The sequence below is a fragment of the Portunus trituberculatus genome, chromosome 4, assembly GCF_017591435.1.
Source record: "Portunus trituberculatus isolate SZX2019 chromosome 4, ASM1759143v1, whole genome shotgun sequence".
NCBI lineage: Eukaryota > Metazoa > Arthropoda > Malacostraca > Decapoda > Portunidae > Portunus > Portunus trituberculatus.
Genome location: NC_059258.1, coordinates 2647703 through 2670070, shown reverse-complemented (window position 1 = coordinate 2670070; position 22368 = coordinate 2647703). Strand labels below are relative to the sequence as shown.

Genomic DNA, 22368 nt, shown 5'->3' with positions numbered 1-22368 from the left:
GACCAATGTGGTACTTATAACTTGACCTGAACTAACAATAACATAACTTTTATTAACCTAACTTTGTCTAACTTAATCCAAACTTGAGGTATTGTAGTTATAGTAGTAATAGTGGTAGTAGTAATAGTAGTAATAATAGTAGTAGTAGTAGTAGTAGTAGTAGTAGTAGTAGTAGTAGTAGTAGTAGTAGTAGTAGTAGTAGTAGTAAAAGTAATAGTAGTAGTTGTAGTAGTGGTGGTATGGTAATAGTAATAGTAGTAGTAGTAGTAGTAGTAGTAGTAGTAGTAGTGGTAGTACAACAACAACAACAACAACAACAACCCCATCTACAAGAGCCTACCTGTCACGTGACTTATCAGCAACATCCAAGGAGGAGGAGGAGGAGGAGGAGGAGGAGGAGGAGGAGGAGGAGGAGGAGAGGAGGAGGAGGAGGAGGAGGAGGAGGAGGAGGTGAAGAGAGGAGAGAAGGAGGACAAGATGTAACATAGATAATAAGTACACATACATAAGTACTCTCTCTCTCTCTCTCTCTCTCTCTCTCTCTCTCTCTCTCTCTCTCTATGACCGTGACCTTGAAATCCCACAGGTCATTTTAAAGGTCAGTCACTTCTGCTCCCCCTCCTTTTTCTCCTCCTTCTCCTTCTCTTCCTCCTCCTCCTCCTCCTCCTCCTCCTCCTCCATCGTCGCGTGACTGCAAGACAAAACAAATCGTGCTGTCTTAGTTAAATATTTGCTTATTAAATACTACCACATCTGCTTATTTTGGTGGAGCGTACTCTCTCTCTCTCTCTCTCTCTTAAGGTCAGTTGCCCGTAAGTTCCGGGATTTAGAAGTTACATAAGGTAGTGATGTAATGCTTCTCTCTCTCTCTCTCTCTCTCTCTCTCTCTCTCTCTCTCTCTCTCTCTCTCTCTCATCGTAAGAAAGCATGTTTTTTTTATTGTTCAGAAAAAGGTGTATTAAAATCAAGAGTTTAGATGGAAAAATGTTAGTTTGTCACACTGAGGCAATGTGAGTGAGTGAGTGAGTGAGAGAGAGAGAGAGAGAGAGAGAGCATGTCAACAGTAGATTACACGGTAGATTACACTATTCCCTACCCCTCGCCAACCCTCATTACCGCTACACACTTGCTGAAACGTTCAATAACCGACCTATTTTTAGACTCGTTAGGAATGTACTGTTACCTCTCTCGATGGCTCAACTTGACCACTCTAAAACTTACTTATGTGGCTCCTTGAAACATGTTAAATAAGTCTTTTCCATCAATACTAGGCACTTTTAGGTCTAGAATTTTACTGTAGACAAAAGATAAGGCGTTTGATTTTAAGATAGGACATGTGAAAGTTGACAGAAGCGTGTTTTATCATCGTAGATTTGAGAAGTAGATCACGCAGTTCTGAAGACTAAAATACGGTAAATCTTCTTCTTCCCACTCTTTCTCCTCCTCCTCCTCCTCCTCCTCCTTCTCTTTCTTCTTCTTCCATTCCTCTTCCACATTATCGAAGAGAGAGAGAGAGAGAGAGAGAGAGAGAGAGAGAGAGAGAGAGAGAGAGATTACGAAACAGTACAAAAGCTTCATTCATTTGGTGATAATGACTAATGTTGATGGTTATCTAACGGAGGAGGAGGAGGAGAAGAAGAAGAAGAAGAAGAAGAAGAAGAAGAAGAAGAAGAAGAAGAAGAAGAAGAGAAAAAAAAGAAGAATAGAAAGAGGATGAGAAATCAGGGAAAGACGAAGACGAAGAACTGGATTAGAAGAGAAAAAAAAAATAGATTCTCCTTATAATAATCATCAGGAGTCACAGAAAACGGTATTTGAAAGGCAAACTCAAAAAAATTTCTGCACACAAGTTAACATTTTAAACTAATTCTGCTTATTTACCTATTCTTTCCTCTTGTTTACCTTAAAAAGACACACACATATAACTAATACCCGATTTGAAGGAAGATCAAGATTAAGATACATTTTTGACGTTTTCATTACATTTTTTTTTTCAACATTACCTTAACTTAACCTGAAGGATTAGTAGTATCATATGGATTAATAGGAATAGTAGTTCTTGCAGTAGTAGCAGTAGTGGTAGTGGTAGAGGTCGTTGTAGTAGTAGTAGTAGCAGTAGTAGTGGTATCAGTAGTAGATGCTGATGTAATCGTAGTAGAAGGAAGAGGAGTGTTAGGAGTAGTAGTAGTAGTAGTAGTAGTTGGCAAGGTAGTGTCTGCAGTACTTACAAAAGTGGTAGTAGGTGTAGTAGCAACCGCAGAAGTAGCAGACACAGTAGTAGTAGCAGAAGAAGTATCACCACCACCAGTAGAAGTAGTAGTAAGATCAGTAGCAGCAGTAGTAGTAGTAATAGTAGTAGTATCCCCCCAGATCACAGGTAAGATCCAAAACACCGGTGAGGACTGAGGAGGAAACTGGGGAAGAGGGAGAAGAGGCCGGTTCACCCCCACCAGCACTGGCCACTGGTTCTGCTCCTGGTTCTGGCTTTGGTTCACTCGAATGATCACGTTTCTAAGCCTCGACTTCGGCCTTCCACCACCACCACCACCACCACAGATGCTTGTCACTGTTACCACATCCGGCTCCTTTCTCTGTTTCCGGCTAGATGGTAATTGCTGCCTCGTTCGCTCCTGGTCACCTGTCGTCGCCCACGCACCTGGAACTATGAATATTGTTATTATTATTGCTATTATTGTTATTATTAGTATCTTCGTTATCGTTCTATGTTTTTTTGTCATTTCTCTCTCTCTCTCTCTCTCTCTCTCTCTCTCTCTCTCTCTCTCTCTCTCTAGGGCTGTATATACCATAATGTAACACACACACACACACACACACACACACACACACACCTAATACTACTACTACTACTACTACTACTACTACTACTGTACACACACACATACATACATACATACATACATACATACATACAAAAGGAGGAAGGAGGAATATGTGTTTAATTGGCCTTAGTTTTATTAATTTCTTTTAGTTAACATCACGTCTCTCTCTCTCTCTCTCTCTCTCTCTCTCTCTCTCTCTCTCTCTCTCTCTCTCTCATAGCATTTCGTTCCGCGCTGACCACCCCCAATATTTCGTCCAAAAGTCACTGAATTTCGTATTTAGTCGCGTTCTTCCTGAAGGCGAGGCGCTCCTGTGACTGCCTGAAGAAATGACGTCACCAGCTCCCACAGGCACGTGATTGGTCCTCTCCGCAAACTCATCTATGATTGGTCCGTTCACATTCAGACGAGAACCGCTGTGAGGGTTGATGGGAATGAGTGGTCGTCTTGTGGTCGTTCTTCTAGTAGTGGTTCTTCTGGTAGTGGTAGTCGGAGTGGTAGTAGTGGTGGTGGTGGTGGTAGTAGTGGTGGTGGGTGTGGTTGTGGTTGTGGTCGTAGTTGTGGTCGTTGGTTCTGTTGTGGTCGTTGGTTCTGTTGTGGTCGTTGGTTCCATAGTGGTCGTTGGTTCTACGGTGGTCGTTGGTTCCATGGTGGTGGTTGGTTCTACGGTGGTCGTTGGTTCCATGGTGGTCGTTGGTTCATCAGTGGTCATTGGTTCCACGGTGGTTGTTGGTTCCACGGTGGTCGTTGGTTCATCAGTGGTCGTTGGTTCATCAGTAGTCGTTGGTTCCGTGGTGGTCGATGGCTCTACGGTGGTCGTTGGTTCCATGGTGGTCGTTGTTTCTACGGTGGTCGTTGGTTCCGTGGTGGTCGTTGGTTCTACGGTGGTCGTTGGTTCCATGGTGGTCGTTGGTTTCACGGTGGTCGTTGGTTCATCAGTGGTCGTTGGTTCCACGGTAGTCGTTGGTTCATCAGTGGTCGTTGGTTCCATGGTGCTCGTTAGTTCTATTGTGGTCGTTGGTTCTGTGGTGGTCGTTGGTTCATCAGTGGTCGTTGGTTCATCAGTGGTCGTTGGTTCTGTTTTGGTCGTTGGTTCTGTGGTGGTCGTTGGTTCATCAGTGGTCGTAGGTTGATCAGTGGTCATTGGTTCTGTTGTGGTCGTTGGATCCATGGTGGTCGTCGTTTCTGTAGTGGTCGTTGGTTCTGCTGTGATCGTTGGTTTCACGGTAGTCGTGGGTTCCATGGTGGTCGTTGGTTCCATGGTGGTTGTTGGTTCTACGGTGTTCGTTGGTTCCATGGTGGTCGTTGGTTCCATGGTGGTTGTGGGTTCCATGGTTGTCGCTGGTTTTGTGGTGGTCGTTGGTTCTGTGGTGGTCGTTGGTTCCATGGTGGCCGTTGTTTCTTCAGTGGTCGTTGGTTCATCAGTGATCGTTGGTTCTATGGTGGTCTTTGGTTCATCAGTGGTGGTTGGTTCTATGGTAGTCGTTGGTTCCATGGTGGTCGTTGGTTCCATAGTGGTCGTTGGTTCCGTGGTGGTCGTTGGTTCCATGGTGGTCATTGGTTCATCAGTGGTCGTTGGTTCCATGGTAGTTGTTGGTTCCACGGTGATTGTTGGTTCCACGGTGGTCATTGGTTTCACGGTGGTCGTTGGTTCATCAGTGGTCGTTGGTTCCATGGTGGTCGTTAGTTCCATGGTAGTCGTCGGTTCATCAGTGGCCGTTGGTTCCATGGTAGTCGTTGGTTCCACAGTGATAGTTGGTTTCACGGTAGTCGTTGATTCCATAGTGGTCGTTGGTTCCATGGTGGTCGTTGGTTCATTAGTGGTCGTTGGTTCCATGGTGGTTGTTGGTTCTGTGGTGGTCGTTGGTTCCATGGTAGTCGTTGGTTCCATGGTGGTCGTCGGTTCTGTGTTGGTCGTTGGTTCTGTTGTGATCATATGTTCTGTTGTGGTCGTTTGTTCCACAGTGGTCGTCAGTTCCATGATGGTCGTTGGCTTCACGGTGGTCGTTGATTCCATGGTGGTCGTTGGTTCATCAGTGGTCGTTGGTTCCATGGTGGTCGTGAGTTCCACGGTGGTCATTGGTTCATCAGTGGTCGTTGGTTCCGTTGTGGTTGTTGGTTCTACGGTGGTCGTTGGACTCATGGTGGTCGTAAGTTCCATGGTGGTCGTTGGTTCCGTTGGTTCATCGGTGGTCGTTGGTTCCATAGTGGTCGTTGGTTCCATGGTGGTTGGTTCATTAGTGAGCATTGGTTCCGTGGTGGTCGTTATTTCATCAGTGATCATTGGTTCCATGGAAGTAGTTGGTTCCGTTGTGGTCGTTGCCTCCAGGGTGGTCATTGGTTCCATGGTGGTAGCAGGTTCCATGGTGGTCGATGATTCCACTGTAGTTGTTGGTTCCACGGTGGTCGTTTGTTCCATAGTGGTCTTTGGTTCCATGGTGGTCGTAGGTTCCATGGTGGTCGTTGGTTCCACGGTGGTTGTTGGTCCCATGGTGGTCGTTGCTTCATCAGTTTTCGTTGGTTCCATGGTGGTCGTTGGTTCTGTGGTGGTCGTTGGTTCATTAGTGGTTGTTGGTTCTATGGTGGTCGTTGGTTCATCAGTGGTCGTTGATTCTGTGGTGGTCGTTGGTTCTGTGGTGGTCGTTGGTTCATCAGTGGTTGTTTGTTCTATGGTGGTCGTTGATTCATCAGTGGTCATTGATTCTATGGTGGTCGTTGGTTCTGTGGTGGTCGTTGGTTCATCAGTGGTCGTTGATTCTATGGTGGTCGTTGGTTCTGTGGTGGTCGTTGGTTCATCAGTGGTCGTTGATTCTATGGTGGTCGTTGGTTCTGTGGTGGTCGTTGGTTCATCAGTGGTCGTTGATTCTATGGTGGTCGTTGGTTCTGTGGCAGTCGTTGGTTCCATGGTGGTCGTTGGTTCTGATGTAGTCGTTGGTTCCACGGTGGTCGTTTGTTCCACAGTGGTCGTTGGTTCCATGGTGGTCGTTGGTTCCACAGTGGTCATTGGTTTCATGATGGTCGTGGGTTCCATGGTGGTCGTTGGTTCTGTGGTGGTCTTTGGTTCCATGGTGGTCGTTGGTTTGGATGTAGTCGTTGGTTCCACGGTGGTTGTTTGTTCCAAAGTGGTCGTTGGTTCCATGGTGGTCGTGGGTTCCATGCTAATCGTTGGTTTCATGGTGGTCGTTGGTTCCACGGTGGTCGTTTGTTGCATGGTAGTCGTACGTTCATCAGTGGTCGTTGGTTCATCAGTGGTCGTTAGTTCCATGGTTGTCGTTGGTTCCATGGTGGTCGTTGGTTCATCAGTGGTCGTGGGTTCCATGGTGGTCGCTGGTTCCATAGTGGTCGTTGGTTCCATGTTGGTGGTTGGTTCCGTGGTGGTCGTTGTTTCATCAGTGGTCGTTGGTTCCACTGTGGTTGTTGGTTCCATGGTTGTCGTTGGTTCCATGGTTGTCATTGGTTCCACTGTGGCCGTTGGTTCCATTGTGGTCGTGGGTTCCATGGTGGTCGTTGTTTCATCAGTGGTCGTTGGTTCCACTGTGGTCGTTGGTTCCATTGTGGTCGTGGATTCCATGGTGGTCGTTGATTCATCAGTGGTTGTTGGTTCCATGGTGGTCGTTGGTTCCATGATGGTCGTTGGTTCAATCGTGGTCGTTGGTTCCATGGTGGTCCTCTGTTCATCAGTGGTCATTGGTTTCATTGTAGTCGTTGGTTCCATGGTGGTTGTTGGTTCATCAGTGGTCGTTGGTTCAATGGTGGTCGTTGGTTCAGTGGTGGTCGTTGGTTCATCAGTGGTCGTTGGTTCAATGGTGGTCGTTGGTTCCATGGTGGTTGTTGGTTCATCAGTGGTCGTTGGTTCAATGGTGGTCGTTGGTTTAGTGGTGGTCGTTGGTTCATCAGTGGTCGTTGATTCCATGGTTGTCGTTGGTTTCATGGCTGTCGTTGGTTCCATGGTGGTCGTTGGTTCCATGGTGGTCGTTGGTTCATCAGTGGTCGTTGGTTCCATGGTTTTCGTTGGTTCCATGGTTGTCGTTGGTTCCATGGTGGTCGTTGGTTCCATTGTTGTCGTTGGTTCTTTGGTGGTCGTTGGTTCATCAGTGGTCGTTGGTTCCATGGTGGTCGTTGGTTCATCAGTTGTCATTGGTTCCGTTGTTGCCGTTGGTTCCATGGTTGTCGTTGGTTCCATGGTTGTCGTTGGTTCCATGGTGGTCATTGGTCCCATGGTGGTCGTTGGTTTTGTGGTTGTAGCTGGTTCATCAGTGGTCGTTGGTTCTGCAGTGGTTGATGGTTCCATAGTACTTGGTTGTATTGTGGTTGTCAATTCTTCAGTGTTTGGTTCTATAGTTGTGGATTCCATTGTGTTCGGTTGAGAGGTCGTCATTGCTTCTACGGTGGTCGTTGGTTCTATGGTGGTGAGTTCTGCTGTGGTTGGTTCAGCAGTTGTGGATTCCATTGTGTTCGGTTCTGTTGGTGTTGGTTCCATGGTGGTCATTTCCCTGGTAGTTTTTGGTTCTTCTGATGTGGAGAGGGACGAGGTTGTAGTATCAGTAGTAGTTGTGGTAGCAGTGGTAGGAACAGCAGTAGTAGTAGTAGTAGTAGTAACAGTAGTAGCATTGGTAGTATCAGCGGTAGTAGTCGTAGCAGGTGTGGTAGTAGTGGTAGTAGTAGTAGTAGTAGTGGTTTGCTGCGGTATTGCGACTAAAATACCAGGAACCAGTCCGGAAGTGGTAGGCGGGGCAGTCGGATCCGGTATGAAGATATGTGTTGGAAGGCTAGTAGAACCGTTCTCATCAGGCGGTCTTGGGTACACTAGAACCGGATGCCTGCCTTCAGAACCAATCGAGTGCAGTATTTCAAAGTACGGTTCATCTTTTCCTCCTTCAGAAGAATTGGTTATGATAGTGACAGGTCCTCCTCCTACTGTGACTCCTTCAGGTACAAGTAGGTACGGATGATCCCCTGTACCGTCTCCCTGACCTGGTGTACCCTGTGTAGTTCCTGACCCTGGTTTTGGCACTACAAGGAAGGTATCAGGGTCACTAGGGTCAGGGACTATGGTGAAGGGATATGGTCCAGGGTTCGGGTCATCTGGGTGTGGTTTTATTGCAAAGGTCACGCCACCCATACCATCCGGGCCTGGAATGACCTGGAATGGGTACCTGCCACTGTCTGAAAGGGAACCATTTATACCAGACGTGACAGTAAAAGGGAAGACACTGGAGGTATTTTGGTTCGTGACGACTTGGAAGGGAGAACCAGTAAGACAATGTTCTGATCGGAAGCTACTCTGAACCACCTTGAAGGAAAACACGCCAGAGTTCTCACTGGAACCGTCAGGATTTGGAACCACGGAGAAAGCAGAGGTACAGGAGGCCTCTGAACCACTCTGGCTTGGCTTTGTGGTGGTGGCAGTAGGCTTAGATAACAGGTTTGAAAGCCCTAACAGGTTAAAAGGATGCCAAGGAACCAGACCCACACCAGTCGGTCTCTGTGAATAAGAGTGAAGTTCCTGAGGATAACCTTGGGAGTTTGGTGAGTGTCCAGGGCGAACCAGCAGCAAGGGCATGACTTGACTCTGTTCCTGGTTCTGGTTTTGATTGACGCTGATGACAACCTGCCCTTGATCTTCCCGCTGGCTGGGTGAGTCGTCCTTGGGTTGTGTGCTGGTGACTCCAGAGCCTTCATCCTCAGTGTTTAGGTCATCACGACTCCCGATTCTGTACTGGAAAGGGTCCGTGTCTTCATCGCCTTCTTCAGTCTTGTCCTTTAGAAAGAGAAACTCCTTCAGTTGCTTAAGAAAGGAGAAATGACTGACGTTTTCTCTGTGTGGTGATCCAGTGTCCCACAGAACGGGAAATGGTTTTGCGTCAACGCCTTCTGTAGTATCTGACGGTGTAGGTTCACTGGTGGTTCTGCTTTCAAGGGAGAGAGGTACAGGGATGCTAGTTTCTATATCCTGAATCCTGTCTTTCATCCCTGCGTTCCCTTCAGGAGACTCCGCTTCAGTGGCAGTGTTAACAGCCTGCTGCAGGATGGACAGGATGGGACGTGGAGCGGGTCCCTTACTGGAAGATATGATAGGGACACCATTCTCGAAGGTTATTTGAACTCCTGACGGTAGAGAGGCTGACTTGGGCTTGGTCGTGGTGGTGGTGGAAGTAGTTGGAGTTGTGTTACTGGTAGTGGATGGAGTTGTGCTAGTGGTAGTAGTAGGAGTGGTAGTGGTGGTGGTTGTAGTAGCAGGGGTGCTGGTGGTGGATCTGGTAGTAGCAGGGGTAGTGTTGGAGGTTGATGTAGTAGTAGTAATGCTGGTAGTAGTAGTAGCAGTAGTAGCAGGGGTGGTGCTCGTAGCGGTAGTAATAGTAGTAGGAGAGGTAGTGGTGGGTGTAGTCGTAGTAGTAGGAGGAATGGTGGTGAGTGTAGTAGAAGCAGGAGCCATAGAGGCGGTGGTAGGAGCAGGGGTCGTAGTGAAGGTGGTAGAGGAAGTAATAGGAATAGCAGTCATATTGCGCGTATAGGTCGTAGCAGCGGGAGTGGTCGTGCTATATATGGTGGCAGCAAAGATACCAGCAGCACTCGCAGTAGTAGTAGTAGTAGTAGTAATAGCAGTAGTAGCAGACATACCAGCAGAAGTCTTGTGTTGAAGTGAATCCAATTTGCCTATCAGGATGTAATGTAACTTCTGTAGCGTTGAGTGGACCCCAAAGTTAGGCACTCCGTTGTGGAAGGTGACAGTGCCGTTGTTGTAGGTGAACGGACCAAGTGTAGTGGAAGGAGGTGCGGTTCTTCCTCTCCAATGACCACCACGAATGTACGAGTATCCTTTGCTCTTCGTTTCGTTAGTAAAGATGCGCGTCTGGTGATCTTCTGAGGGTGCGGAAACTTTAGATCGTGCTGTGAATTGATGTTTCTGGAGTGAATCGTAGTCATCAAAGAAGAGGTTCCGGTTCTTTTGGTTCTCTTGATACTTATGAATCACTTGCAGCAGGGATACAATGTCACGTTCAGACAAATTCGTGTTTATTATATTTTCAGTAAACGTTTTGAATTCTTGTGTTAATCTTGTCCTCTCCTCTTCCTGGCGTGTTGTGTCACTGCCCTCTGTCTCCTTCAAGATGCTGAGGAGTGCTGTCAGGTGTCCCTCTCCTGCAGGAAAAGTCTGGCGCTGTTCCTGTGAACGGAGATTTTCATGTTGTATCTCTTCTGCTACTGAATCCTGTATCTTTCCCTGTATTTCCGTAACCGTGGCTCCATCTTCAAACCCAAATGGATAAGACACACCTACATTTTCACCTCCAGAAACACGAGTACCTGTCTTCCTTCCAGTATCTTTAGTAGGATCGAACCAAGCTTCATTAATGTCCTGTTTCGGTGTCACTCGCTCTTTAGCATAACTCTGAGGTAAGATATGCGAAGATTTAGGCGTGAGAGAAACGGGAGGCGACGAAGTAACATCAAACTCACGACTCAAATTCATCTTAGCTACAGAATTTAAAGGTAAACGTGAAGGAATGGTGTTGCGAGGGTTACGAAAGGGGGACAGGTGTGAAAAGTGTAGCAGCTGCGTCTCCCAAGGTGTCTGTGTGTTTGTGGGTACAGGTGAGCTAAGGAAAGGTGGAAACACGTCATTTGGTTTGTCAGGGTCGTGTCCAGATGAGCCAGGTCGAGGTGGGTCACTTGTCTCCAGATCTTGGTCTTGGTTTTTGTCTTGGTACTGGTTTAAATCTCTGTTGGTCTGTTGGTCGTCTGTCGCTGTCTGTCTGTCACCTTAAAAACAAAAACAGAATAAGAAAATAAGATGAAAATAAAATGTTAACAAAATAATAACATTGAAAAAAAAATTAAAAGGAAAAAGAGAAAAGAGCAGTAGGAGTAACATTGGTAATAATGATGATAACTGTGACATATTGACTTAAGCTAACATTATGAAGCCTGACATTACCTTAACGAGAGAAATACAGTAGCAATAATGACAATGATAATAATAATGATAAACGTACATAACTTAACACAACTTAACGTGAAATGATAACAATAATAACGATAACAATGATAATAACACCAATAGCAATAATAGTAATAATAACAAATTAACCCAATCTAACCTAATTTAACGATAAAACTACAACAAACATAATAAAACGCACATAATAGCCTAACTGTCTGTGTCTGTGTGTGTGTGTGTGTGTGTGTGTGTGTACAACCGCACATCCCTACAGACGGTCACCATGCACGGTCATCTCCGCTCACCACACACACACACACACACACACACACACACACACAGAAAAGATGTGACCTAATAACACAGATGTTTGTTTGTGTGTGTGTGTGTGTGTGTGTGTGTGTGTGTGTGTGTGTGTGTGTGTGTGTGTTTGTGAACGGTAGTATTAGTATTAGTATTAGTAGAAGAACATCCACCACCACAACCACCACCATCACCAACACAACAACAACAACAACAACAACACACCTGCCACAATTGGTCTGCTCATCGCCACATCCACCCAGCAGGTCACCACCACCACCACCACCACCACCACCACAGGGGTCACGCGAGGGTAGACACGTGACCTGACCTCGCCTGCCTTGCCTTGACCCATGATGACCTTGCCACTTATGAGGGTCAAAGAAATAAAGTCGTAAGGTCAAAGTGTTGTTTTTTTTTCCTTTATTTTGTTAGGGATAAATTTTCAGTTTTTTTTTTATTTGTTTATTTAATTTGTTTACTTTATTTCAAGAATTTATTAGATACATCCCATTTTTCTTTCCTTTATTTACTTTTCTTTTTACTTCTCTTTTCCTTTCTTTATTTCCTTTTCACTCATTTTACCGGTCCTTTAAGTTTATTATTGTTTCTTTTTACTATTTAATTTATCTTTATTTATTTTGTCTTTTTTTTTTTTGTATTGAGTGTTTTCAAAATTCTCTCAGCATATTTCTTTCGTTTGTATATATTTTCTTTTACTTTCGAGCTATTTCAATCATCTGCATTACTTTTCACACACTAGTTTATCACATTGATCACTGTTTCTTATTATCTTTTGCCTTTTGTTTCCTCTCTCTCAGAAAAAGTCAGGAGTTAGTAAGTCGGCAAGCCAGCAAGTCGGCAACGCAAGCTAGACACAGACACACCCTCCCTCTTCAGAGTCTCAAGAGGCACTGAGGCTGAGAAAACCACATCATTATCATTATTTTCCCATCACCCCCATGCCTTCTTTCCTGGTTAATGAGGGAAAGGAGGAATGGAGGAGGAAAAGAAAGAAAAGAAGGGAAAGGAGGAAAGGAGGAAGAAAAAGAAAGAAAAGGAGGGAAAGAATTATCATGAAAAACAGAAAGAAAGAAGGAAAGAAATTGATTAGGTTAAAGGAAAACGAAAACTAAAAGAAAAAAGAAAAAGAATGAAAGGAAGGAAAAAAGTTTAGATTCAGTAATATTTTCACTCATTACTAGCATTATTATTATTGAATATACTAAGTTATGCTAAATTAGATTCAATTGGACAAATATTCTTAACGATATTCATCCAATAGTACCCTGGCCTTAGTAAACAAGTGAATATCGTAACATAATGGTATAATAGTAACAATAATAATGATAGTAATAGTTATAATAGTACTGAGGTCCTAACTAGTGAGCATAATGTAATAGTTCAGGCCGCGGGGGAAGCAGATGGCGGTGCGGTTAACCTCCTTTACCCATGGTGATTTATACCTTTATATTGGCCCCTCGAGTACTGTGTGGCCGTCCGTGGCTGTGGGAACCCGCCCATCGTGTGTGGCTGGCGGCTGGCACCCCACACACGCACGCACAACAGTTGTGTGTGTACCTGTGGATGATTTGAGTGTGTCACGGAGGTCTTTTAGCGAACCACGTGAAAAAAAATAGATGGATATACGTAAAGAAAAATAGCAACAATAACGACAACAAATATAGTTAAATAACAATAATGATAATAACAGATACAGACATTCTAAAAAAAATACAATGAGTAGATATGATGAATAAAATGAAAAGGAAGAAATGAAAGAGTTTACCAGTTTTTCGAATCAGCGACTTTTAAATTAATGTTACGTCTTTCGCTTTGCTTTCTCTGACTCTTAAAGATTGCTAGGATTATAGTTTATTGAAGCTACACACGGGTTTTTAAGTGTTTTCGTGCGGTTCTAGTGACAGACTGACAACATTTCTACTCAATCAACACGAGAAACACACTTGAGAACGCGGCGAATAATTTCTGTGGCCTTGGAAAATAGTCGTGATGAGAGAGTTAGAGATGAAAAACGTTCCTTAATACGTGCTAAAGAGCAACACAACAGTACAAAGAGCAGCAAAGTACAGCAACACTCCAAACGCAACAGTGGGAAGTGCTGACCCCTGACCAACACGCCGATAATTTGAAGCAGCGCGCCGCCCGTCCCTGCCCCGTCCCAGCCCTGCCCAGGCCACTGCTGCCACACTGCGCGCCATTTTTTTTTTTTTTTTTATTCCTCAGCCAACAAGAATTTCAGTACAAAGCCAAGTAAATACGGCATAGGAGTTGTGACGTTATGAAGGCGAGGACTTCAATCTACATCTGTCATCTACACTTCCCAATTCCAACAGGCTTATGAACAACACGAAAACAAAACAAAGGCAGATTTATGCCCTAATTGAAAGAAAATATAAATGAATAAACAAAGAAGGAAGTACTTCATAACGTGAGGAAAACAAGAAAGAAGAAAGGGAAAGCGCAAGACAACCAGAAAAGGAGATGTAAGTCCATTACAGGTGTGGCTGCAAAGACTACAGACGACTCAACCATCGGCAGCAAGATCAAGCAGTTGGCGGGCAGGCGATCGACTTCTCGCTCCCCTGCACCACAACAAACACCACAAGAGCCAAGCGGTGGTGGTGCCACACTCTGTGCCTGGCTGCCTGCACACTGCTGTCTGTCATGCAACCTCAGTCCCCGCCAGGCCCGCCAGCACCAACGACAGACAAGCACCCTCCCATCGTCTCCACCGCCAGGTATTGCCCTCACCTGCCTGCTGCTTAATGGCTAGACGCCACCGCCGCCACGTCTGTGATGCATGCACTGTGTACATCCCACTCAGTCCTATCATGCCACCCCCCTGCAACACCACTGTTCACCACCCGCCCATACCACTCAGCCCTAAGTAGGCTAACTCTTGTTTCTCTGCTCCACAGGCCAATGCAGAAGTCAGCAGGCCTCCCTGGCCGCCCCCGAACACTCATCATCATCATCAGACCGGCCTCCCAGAATCAGAGCTTCCCAGCAGGATGGACCGTACCGTGTGATGCTGGGACCAATGCTGCAGTGGAGGCTGTGGGGCCAGGCAGCATCGTGATTGGCAAGCAGCAGTCTGCCTCGGGTGTGGAGAGCCAGGAGAGGCATGGGCTTGGGGGCATTGATCACCAACAGGAGCAGGAGGCAGACAGCTCTGGCCACAGAGGAGAGGCCAAGTTTGAGTGTGAGCAGTGTGGTAAAACCTTTCAGTGTAGGTCTTTGCTGCAGTTCCACACCATAAAACACCATAGTATCAAAAACCATGAGTGTGAAAAGTGTGGCAAGAAATTTTTCACAAGGTCTGAGGTCAGGAAACACATCGTAATACACAGCGGTGTCAAGCCTTATGGGTGTGAACAGTGTTCAAAGAAATTCTACCGAAAATGCAGCCTTAATGCACATGTTCTGACACACACTGAAGGCAGGAAATACGAGTGTGAAGAGTGTGGCATGAAGTTCTTCCAGAAGCACAGCCTCATCAGACACAAGCTGACACACAGCAGTGACGCTCAGCATGAGTGTGAGGTGTGTGGGAAGAAATTTAACCAAAAAAATTACGTCACCAGACACATGCAAACGACACACGGTGGTGTCAAAAATCACGAGTGTGAGATTTGTGGGAAAAGATTTGTCCTAAAAGGTAACTTGGCCAAACACAACCTGCTGGTACACAGTGGCATCAAGAATTATGAGTGTCAAGAGTGTGGAAAGAAATTTGCCTTAAAGCGTCAGCTCAGCATACACTCCCTGACTCACAGTGGCATCAAGAACTATGAGTGTCAAGTGTGTGGAGGGAAGTATGCCACAAAATCTCAGTTGTCAATACACACCCTGAAACACAATGGGGTCAAGAATTATGAGTGTGAGGAGTGTGGCATGAGGTTTACCACCGGTACTGAACGCAACAAACACGCCTTCAGACACACTGGCTTGAGGAACTTCAAGTGTGATGTGTGTGGCAAGTGTTTCAAGGAAAAGCGGGACATTTTTAGACACATGAAGATCCACTTTGGAGATGGCTAGCCCTTTGCCTGTGGTGGTGGTGGTGGTGGCGGTGATAGTAGCAGTAATAGTGGCTGCAGCATTTATGTTGGCAGCACATTTGTAACCCAATAAATATGTATGTTGAACCTTTGTGTATGTTTATCTTGAGTGTGGATGTGTATGCATATGTTGGACCTTTTGTATGATCTTGAGTGTGTTTGTGTATGTACCAAAATACGTGCAAGCCTCAGAACCTCCTCCAAACACGAGCCTGTATGATGACTGCCAGACAAATATCTCGCAGCAGGTAAGCACGGCACACAATGGAAAACAAACATGAGAACACAACATCCTACCAAACTAATGAAGACAAACTATTAAACCTTCGAAGTTCTCATCTGGTCATTAATTTCCGGCAGGGTAAAATAGAGTTAGAAATGTGAAATAAAGAGTGAAATAGAGACCCTGGCAAAGAACTAGAGTCACGCAGGTACGGTATAGTGGTTGAAACTGCTATAATGTTGATGTTTGGTTAGATAAGAGGCACACCACTATCAGCGTATTCAAAAACGCCTTCCCCCTCTCACTGCGACAATTTTGCAAAGCCACAGAGACAGATAACCGGATTTCAGAGTTTCTCCTTTTAATAAACTAGAAATCTTGCCAATCTATCACCTAAGTCATAAAAAAAATACTCTTAAAAACATGAATATCTTCAACTGGAGCCTTTGGAAAGCGTTTCAGAACACAACTAAAATTTTGGTGTTGATATTACTAACCTCAACATCACACAGCAGATTCACCACTCAACACACTTCCTTGTACTGTTCACCTCGAGGCAACACTACTCAACACTTCCTATTACGTTATCAACACTCACATTAACACCCTAACTCATTTTATTGCATCAGGTAAGCCACGTATGTCCCTTCAAACACTCTTACTAGATAGGGGTGAGTGGGTAGGCGTGGGTCAGGAGATGGGTGGGTGTGGGCGGGGAAGAGATGTAAATGGGAAGAAGGGATGCGTTGGATCAATAGATAGGCTACACTTTTTCATTAATTACCTTTTCTATACGTTTATTAGTGTATAGTTATTAATGGAAGTGTTGCGCTCTCTCTCTCTCTCTCTCTCTCTCTCTCTCTCTCTCTGGAATTATTGGACAGGAAAGTATATTCTCCTTTTCTCCACAGGTATTATGTAATATCAACTCTTGAACACAACTAAGTGACAAAAGAGATAAAAGGAAACACCGACTCTCTCTCTCTCTCTCTCTCTCTCGTAGTCGTAAACAAAGAGAGTTGCCAGTGACTCAAATAAAATTAACCATATACCGTTGTAATTTAACAAGTATTTAAATTGTCAGTGGCTAAAATACAAATGATGGGATGTAATTAATCATACGTATGGCTTTCTTAAATAGTAGCATCAGAAATTAAGGTTTAGAGAGAGAGAGAGAGAGAGAGAGAGAGAGAGAGCAACTGGTGGTATTATAGACTAACAGGTATTTGGTTCCCGTCTATACCTGTCCACACTTCACACCTGTCTGCGGGTATGGGAAGCAACTCACACACACACACACACACACACACACATCTGCTGGCGTGTCGTAACGTGTCAGTGACGTGTTTGGGACGAGAATAGGATAGTAACACGTCATTTTTAAGGTGAGATAAGGTGACGTGTGCTAAGAGAGAGAGAGAGAGAGAGAGAGAGAGAACTGTGTTAACCTCTTCCTGTGTCGCCTGTCATTTATTTTACAGGTAAGGTTCTATATTTTTGCATTTTTAAGGGAATTCCTGTATTTCTGGCATTGGTTTTTAAGTTCTAATAGTTCTAGTGACAGTTTAACAAGGTGAAGTGCAGAATTATTGGGGTTTTCAAGGTTCTAATTAAAAAGGAAATAAGAAACGCAGGATTATAAGCTAAGATGTAGTTAAACAGAGAACATTGATCACTTCCAATGCTCACTAGTACATCATTCCAGCCTTTTGCTGTCACTTAATACAAAAAAATAAATAAATAAAATAAAAAATAAGAAACACAGGATCATAAGCTAAGATGTAGTTAAACAGAGAACATTGATCACTTCCAATGCTCACTAGTACATCATTCTAACCTTTTGCTGTCGTTAAATAGAAAAAAAAATGCAGAATCATAAGTTAATCCAACCACAATGAAACTACAAACAACTCTAATGAAAGTGCCGATATCTTGGCAAAGCTTCCGTCGTTCAACTAACTCTGCTAATTGGATTTTTTTTATGTAAGATGGGAAAAACTGGCTAAGAGTAACAAAATAAAAATATCCACTTAGTTGCCAGTCCTCTTGCATGTCTGAGAGGGTTAGCCAAAAGAAAGGGATAAATGTCTTGAAACCTCCCTCTTAACCCCTTCAGTACCATGATGTGTTTCCATATTCATTCTGGTTACTATTTGATGATTTTATACACTTCAGAACTTATAAGGGGGATTAAAATAGTGAAGACTGTGGCCATTAATCTTCTGACCTCCATAGACCCTTCATAATGTCAATAAAATGGTCCAATCATGCACAAATCTTGATGTAAAAATGTGTCCTAGTATTGAAGGGGTTATATAAAATTGTCACAGGAAATCATTGGAAAGTTGTGACCTCATACACCACACTGTGCTAACCTAACCAGAAAAAAATGTGGCTTAACCTCTTCAGTACCAGGATACATTTTCACATTCCTTCTGATTACTATTTGGTGATTTTATACAGCTTCACAAACTTATGGGGGGATTAAAACAGTGAAGACTCTGGCTATTAATCTTCTGATCTCCATAAACTCTTCCTAATGTCAATAAAATTATCTAATCATACATAAAACTCAAGGTAAAAAATGTGTCCCAGTACTGAAGAGGTTAACACAATACATCCTATCTTTTGTCTCCACGTTGCATAAATAAACACAAGAATTAGATATTGAAATTAGAATAAAGATAATTTTTGTTGTTAATCTCACTGTAGTGGTTCCATGTGTCATCCTTCCTCTCCCCAAGGCTGGAGGGGCTGTTGTCTTCATGTCCCTCTTAGGCAACTCTCACTTCCTCCATTTAAGAGCTTGTCATAACTAGGTAAGGCAAGACATCGCAACTCAGAAGTCTAAAAATGTCAAATCACACGATAATATTTAGATCGGATTAATTTTGTAATGATCTCAAGAAAAGTTTATAATTCTGACAAGTTTGCAAAGATGGAGTAACACTTGTAGCAACCCTGACAGACTTTTCCTTGCATGCCAATTTGTAGATCTAATTAGTTTTGTAATGACCCCAACAAAAGTTTATGATTCTGACTTGAGTTTGCAAAGATAGTCTAAGATTTGTAGTGATGCTGACCCCTTTCTCACCTCACTTCACCTCACATGACAATTTCAAGATCTAATTAATTTTGTAATGATCCCGACAAAAGTTTATGATTCTGATTCGAGTTTGCAAAGATGGAGTAACATTTGTAGCAACCCTGACATACTTATCGTCACCTCATCTCACGTGCCAGTTCCGAGATATTAATTTTGTAACGATTCTGATAAATGTTTATGATTCCGAGTTTGCAAAAAATGGACAAAAATTTCTTATAACCCACACAAACCTTCCCTCACTTTACCTCACATGACAGTTTCCAGATCTAATTAATTTTTTTTATAAGCCTCCGTGGTAGAGTGGAACCATGCGTGCTTTGGGGTCCGAGGGGTCTCCAAGCGCATGGGTTCAAATCCTGTCCACGGTCCGAGTGTAGGTTGGGCTTCCTCACTCGGGGCAACGGTTTCCTAGAGGGTGGGCTTTGAGATAGGAGGTACCACAAAAAGTATCCCCTTTAGCCCAGAAATTCCCGTAAAAAGCCCGCATGGTATAAATAAAAAGAAAATAAATAAATAAATAAATAAATAAAACCTTCCCTCACTTTATCTCATGAGTTTTCAGATCTAATTAATTTTTTTAACGATTGCCAAAAAAGTTTATGATTCTGACTCAAGTTTGCAAAGATGGAGTATTATTTATAGCAACCCTGACAAACTTTCTCTCATTCCAAATTTGCAAGGACTAACACTTCTACCCTGACTCTCTCACCTCAGACTGTCACACCTGTTAAGTGTATGAACAAGCCACAGGGATGAAGCAGCTGGCGGTGGCGGTGCTGGTGGTGCTGATGGTGGTGGCGGCATCTAATGTAGCCAGCGGAGAGGCATACTTCGAGACACTGTATGAAATGATGGTGGAGGCTAAAGACACACTGAAGGAGGTGGCTGAATCTGTCAACCAGGGACTTAAGACAGTCGCACATACTATAAAATTCGTCGAAACCTTCATCGACTCAACTGTGGAGGAGGACTGCATATTTAAATGTCCTAGGAAGAGAATACCTGTGAGAAACACGAACCACATACCGCAGGCGAATGGGTGTGGGTCCCTTGGCATGTTTTTTGAGAAGGAAGACTTGCCACGCAGTGAAATGGTCGACTGCTGCAACCACCACGACCTCTGCTATGATACCTGTGGTGCTGACAAGGACAACTGTGACATGAAGTTCAAAAGGTGTCTGTATAGCACCTGTGATGTCGGCAGAGAGGAGGGGAACTTTATAGCAGAGAAGAAGTGCAAGGGAGGGGCCAAGCTGCTCTACACGGCTACCATGGCTCTCGGCTGCACATCTTTCAAGGAGGCGCAGAAGGAGGCGTGTCTGTGTGTGGATGCCAAGGATATCCCCGGCACACGTAATGAGTTATAATGAGTGTGGCGAGTTATTTATTATTGTGACGGGTTTAGTGAGTTATTGGTGGTTTTTAGTGATTGAGTAAAGGATGTAGTGACTGTTGTTTTAAATCTGAGTTTTGTATATTTTATTGTGAACATTTGGGTTTAGTGAAGGTTGTAAGTGGTCTCATTGGTGGTTTCAGTGATTGTTGAGTGAAGGATATATGGTGGAGACTCAATACTCGAATGTCTTAATAGTCAAACTTTTCAATACTTGAATGCAAAAGTTCAATTTAATACTAAAAAATACTTGATAGTTGAACATCTACACACATGGTTATAAACAAAGGCTCCTGGCCTCTCCCTCTCCCTCCGCCAGTTGTGCTGCCACAGTCGTCAGAATAAACTTCTTTATTCTGGCCGGTTTTAATTTATAAACTTACATTAACACCAAAGGCTTATTAGTGATAAAAACATCTTGTAATTGAATGGACGCACACACATGGTTGTAAACAAAGCTCTGGCCTCTCCCTCCCTGTTGCTGCCATTGTCCCGTTCTGATACCAGTATTACTAACAATACCAAAACAAAATACGGGTATACTGGATACCGGTGTGCATCCCTAGTCCTGCCACAGTCTTGAGAAAAACAACATTTTTCTGCGTTCTGTCAGTAATATTTCATTTAGAAACAATAATGGCACCAAAGAGGCTTATTAGTGGTGAAAATAAGGAATCTGGTGAGAGTGCAAGTGTTAGTGAGTCAGCCAGTCCTCCCGTCTTCTACGTTATCCATCACCAGCATTCACTTACGATATGTACAAATCAAAATAAAAAAAAAATATATATATATATAAACTTAAGGTTTTGGTAAGATTAGAACAAATTGCCTGAATTATAGGGATCGATAGTTGAAGTTTTTGATACTCGAACAGCCATTTTAAATCTGAGTATTGAGTCTCCACTGTACTGACTTGGTGTTTTATGTTGAGTTGTATTGAGTTAATGAAGTAAATTCTTTATACTTTGGTCTAGTTGGATATTTCAGTGATTATTGAGTAAATGACATAATGACTCGGTTTTGTATTGTATTGAAATCTTGTGTGTCTATAGAAAGAGAAAGTCAGGCTACATTTTACTTATTGTACACGGGTAACCGGAGGCTGTTATGTTAAGTTACGCAGGATGGGAAGTGTAGTTAAGTGTATAGTTAGGTCAGGTGGCTCAGTGTTGCGTGTCTTGACGGAAAACACTAATAAGATAAAAAAGGCCTGTGGAAAATTGAAGGTCAACGTTTGCTCTATATACATGTAGCTTGTGTACGCTTTACTCAGTGGAATAGTCCAAACAAAATGTCCCATTAACAAAACGTTATGAGTGATCGTTTATGTGTTAAGTTAGAAAATAAATAAAAGGCTATATTTACTCTATTTTCTATAAAGAGGTGGCTAGAGGCTGTATGTTAAGTTATGCAAGATGGAATGTGTAATTAAATGTTCCTAGAGGCAATTATAATGACTGTGTGTGTGTGTGTGTGTATGATAAGAACAATGTGTGATAGAAGTCTTTCATTTGCTATCTCTGTGCTGCTAAGTGTCTGTGCCTTGTGACGTCCATAAGTCTCGTGTATAATAAAAAGAAGCTGTGTCTGTGTGTTTGATTGATCCTACTGTGTGTGTGTGTGTGTGTGTGTGTGTGTTTGATCTAGTTCTATGTGCATTTGTGTGTGTGTGTGTGTGTATTTACCTAGTTGTAGTTTTACAGGGCCTGGGCTTTACGCCCATGTGGCCCCGTCTCCATATCTACACTTATCCAATTTTTCTTTAAAGCTATGCACACTCTTTGCTGACACCACTTCCTCACTCAAACTGTTCCAAGTCTTAAGTGTGTGTGTGTGTGCTTCATCCCGTCACTCAAGTTAGCCATTGTGTGTGTGTGTGTGTGTGTGTGTGTAATTCACTGTTTGATCTGCTGCAGTCTTCTGATGAGACAGCCAGACGTTACCCTACGGAACGAGCTCAGAGCTCATTATTTCCAATCTTGGGATAAGTCTGAGACCAGGCACACACCACACACCGGGACAACAAGGTCACAACTCCTCAATTTACATCCCGTACCTACTCACTGCTAGGTGAACAGGGGCTACACGTGAAAGGAGACACACCCAAATATCTCCACCCGGCCGGGGAATCGAACCCCGGTCATCTGGCTTGTGAACCCAGCGCTCTAACCACTGAGCTACCGGGCCGTGTGTGTGTGTGTGTGTGTGTGTGCTTCATCCCATCACTCAAGTTAGCCACAACAACCTTGAAAATTTAACAAGACAATATGCCTGAAAGAGAAAGACCAGTGCAAATAACCACACCATTAGTTTTGCTTTATTTATCAGGTTTTACAAGGTTTCTCAAAAAATATAACATTACTCATCCACACGAACGGACACCAATCGATATAAAAAAACAAGTCGAAGGGTTTGCCGATGCAGTGACCATTAGTGGCACCGCTGGGCACATCAACTACACTACCACATACCAAGA

General features: G+C 43.8%; 3 protein-coding genes across 6 annotated transcripts in view; 2 read left to right on the top strand and 1 right to left on the bottom strand.

Annotated features, from left to right (window-relative positions):
* Positions 1-11332, bottom strand: part of LOC123511059 (mucin-2-like) — a 14674-nt gene extending 3342 nt beyond the window's left edge. Inside the window, exons 1-4 of the mRNA XM_045266677.1 lie at positions 11311-11332; positions 9462-10604; positions 3058-8948; positions 811-882 (exon numbers count right to left, since the gene is read on the bottom strand). Of these exons, the coding sequence (XP_045122612.1) occupies positions 811-882; positions 3058-8948; positions 9462-10604; positions 11311-11332 (7128 nt within the window). The remainder of the gene's footprint in view (positions 1-810; positions 883-3057; positions 8949-9461; positions 10605-11310) is intronic.
* A 2131-nt stretch (positions 11333-13463) lies between these two features.
* LOC123512667 (gastrula zinc finger protein XlCGF46.1-like) lies at positions 13464-15257 on the top strand. The gene is made up of 2 exons (XM_045269160.1): positions 13464-13847; positions 14028-15257. Exons 1-2 carry the CDS (start codon positions 13774-13776, stop codon positions 15148-15150), a joined length of 1197 nt encoding a protein of 398 aa, XP_045125095.1. The 5' UTR covers positions 13464-13773; the 3' UTR covers positions 15151-15257.
* Positions 15258-16520: 1263 nt separating this feature from the next.
* LOC123512052 (group XIIB secretory phospholipase A2-like protein) lies at positions 16521-21478 on the top strand. 4 transcript variants are annotated; one of them, XM_045268250.1, is made up of 2 exons: positions 16521-16615; positions 19214-21478. In XM_045268250.1, exon 2 carries the CDS (start codon positions 19252-19254, stop codon positions 19864-19866), a length of 615 nt encoding a protein of 204 aa, XP_045124185.1. In that variant the 5' UTR covers positions 16521-16615; positions 19214-19251; the 3' UTR covers positions 19867-21478. The 4 variants fall into 4 exon arrangements, with proteins under 4 accessions (XP_045124185.1, XP_045124177.1, XP_045124159.1 ...); XM_045268242.1 differs by having other exon boundaries at positions 16603-16663; XM_045268224.1 differs by lacking the exon at positions 16521-16615 and adding an exon at positions 16629-16778.
* The last annotated feature ends 890 nt before the right edge of the window (positions 21479-22368 follow it).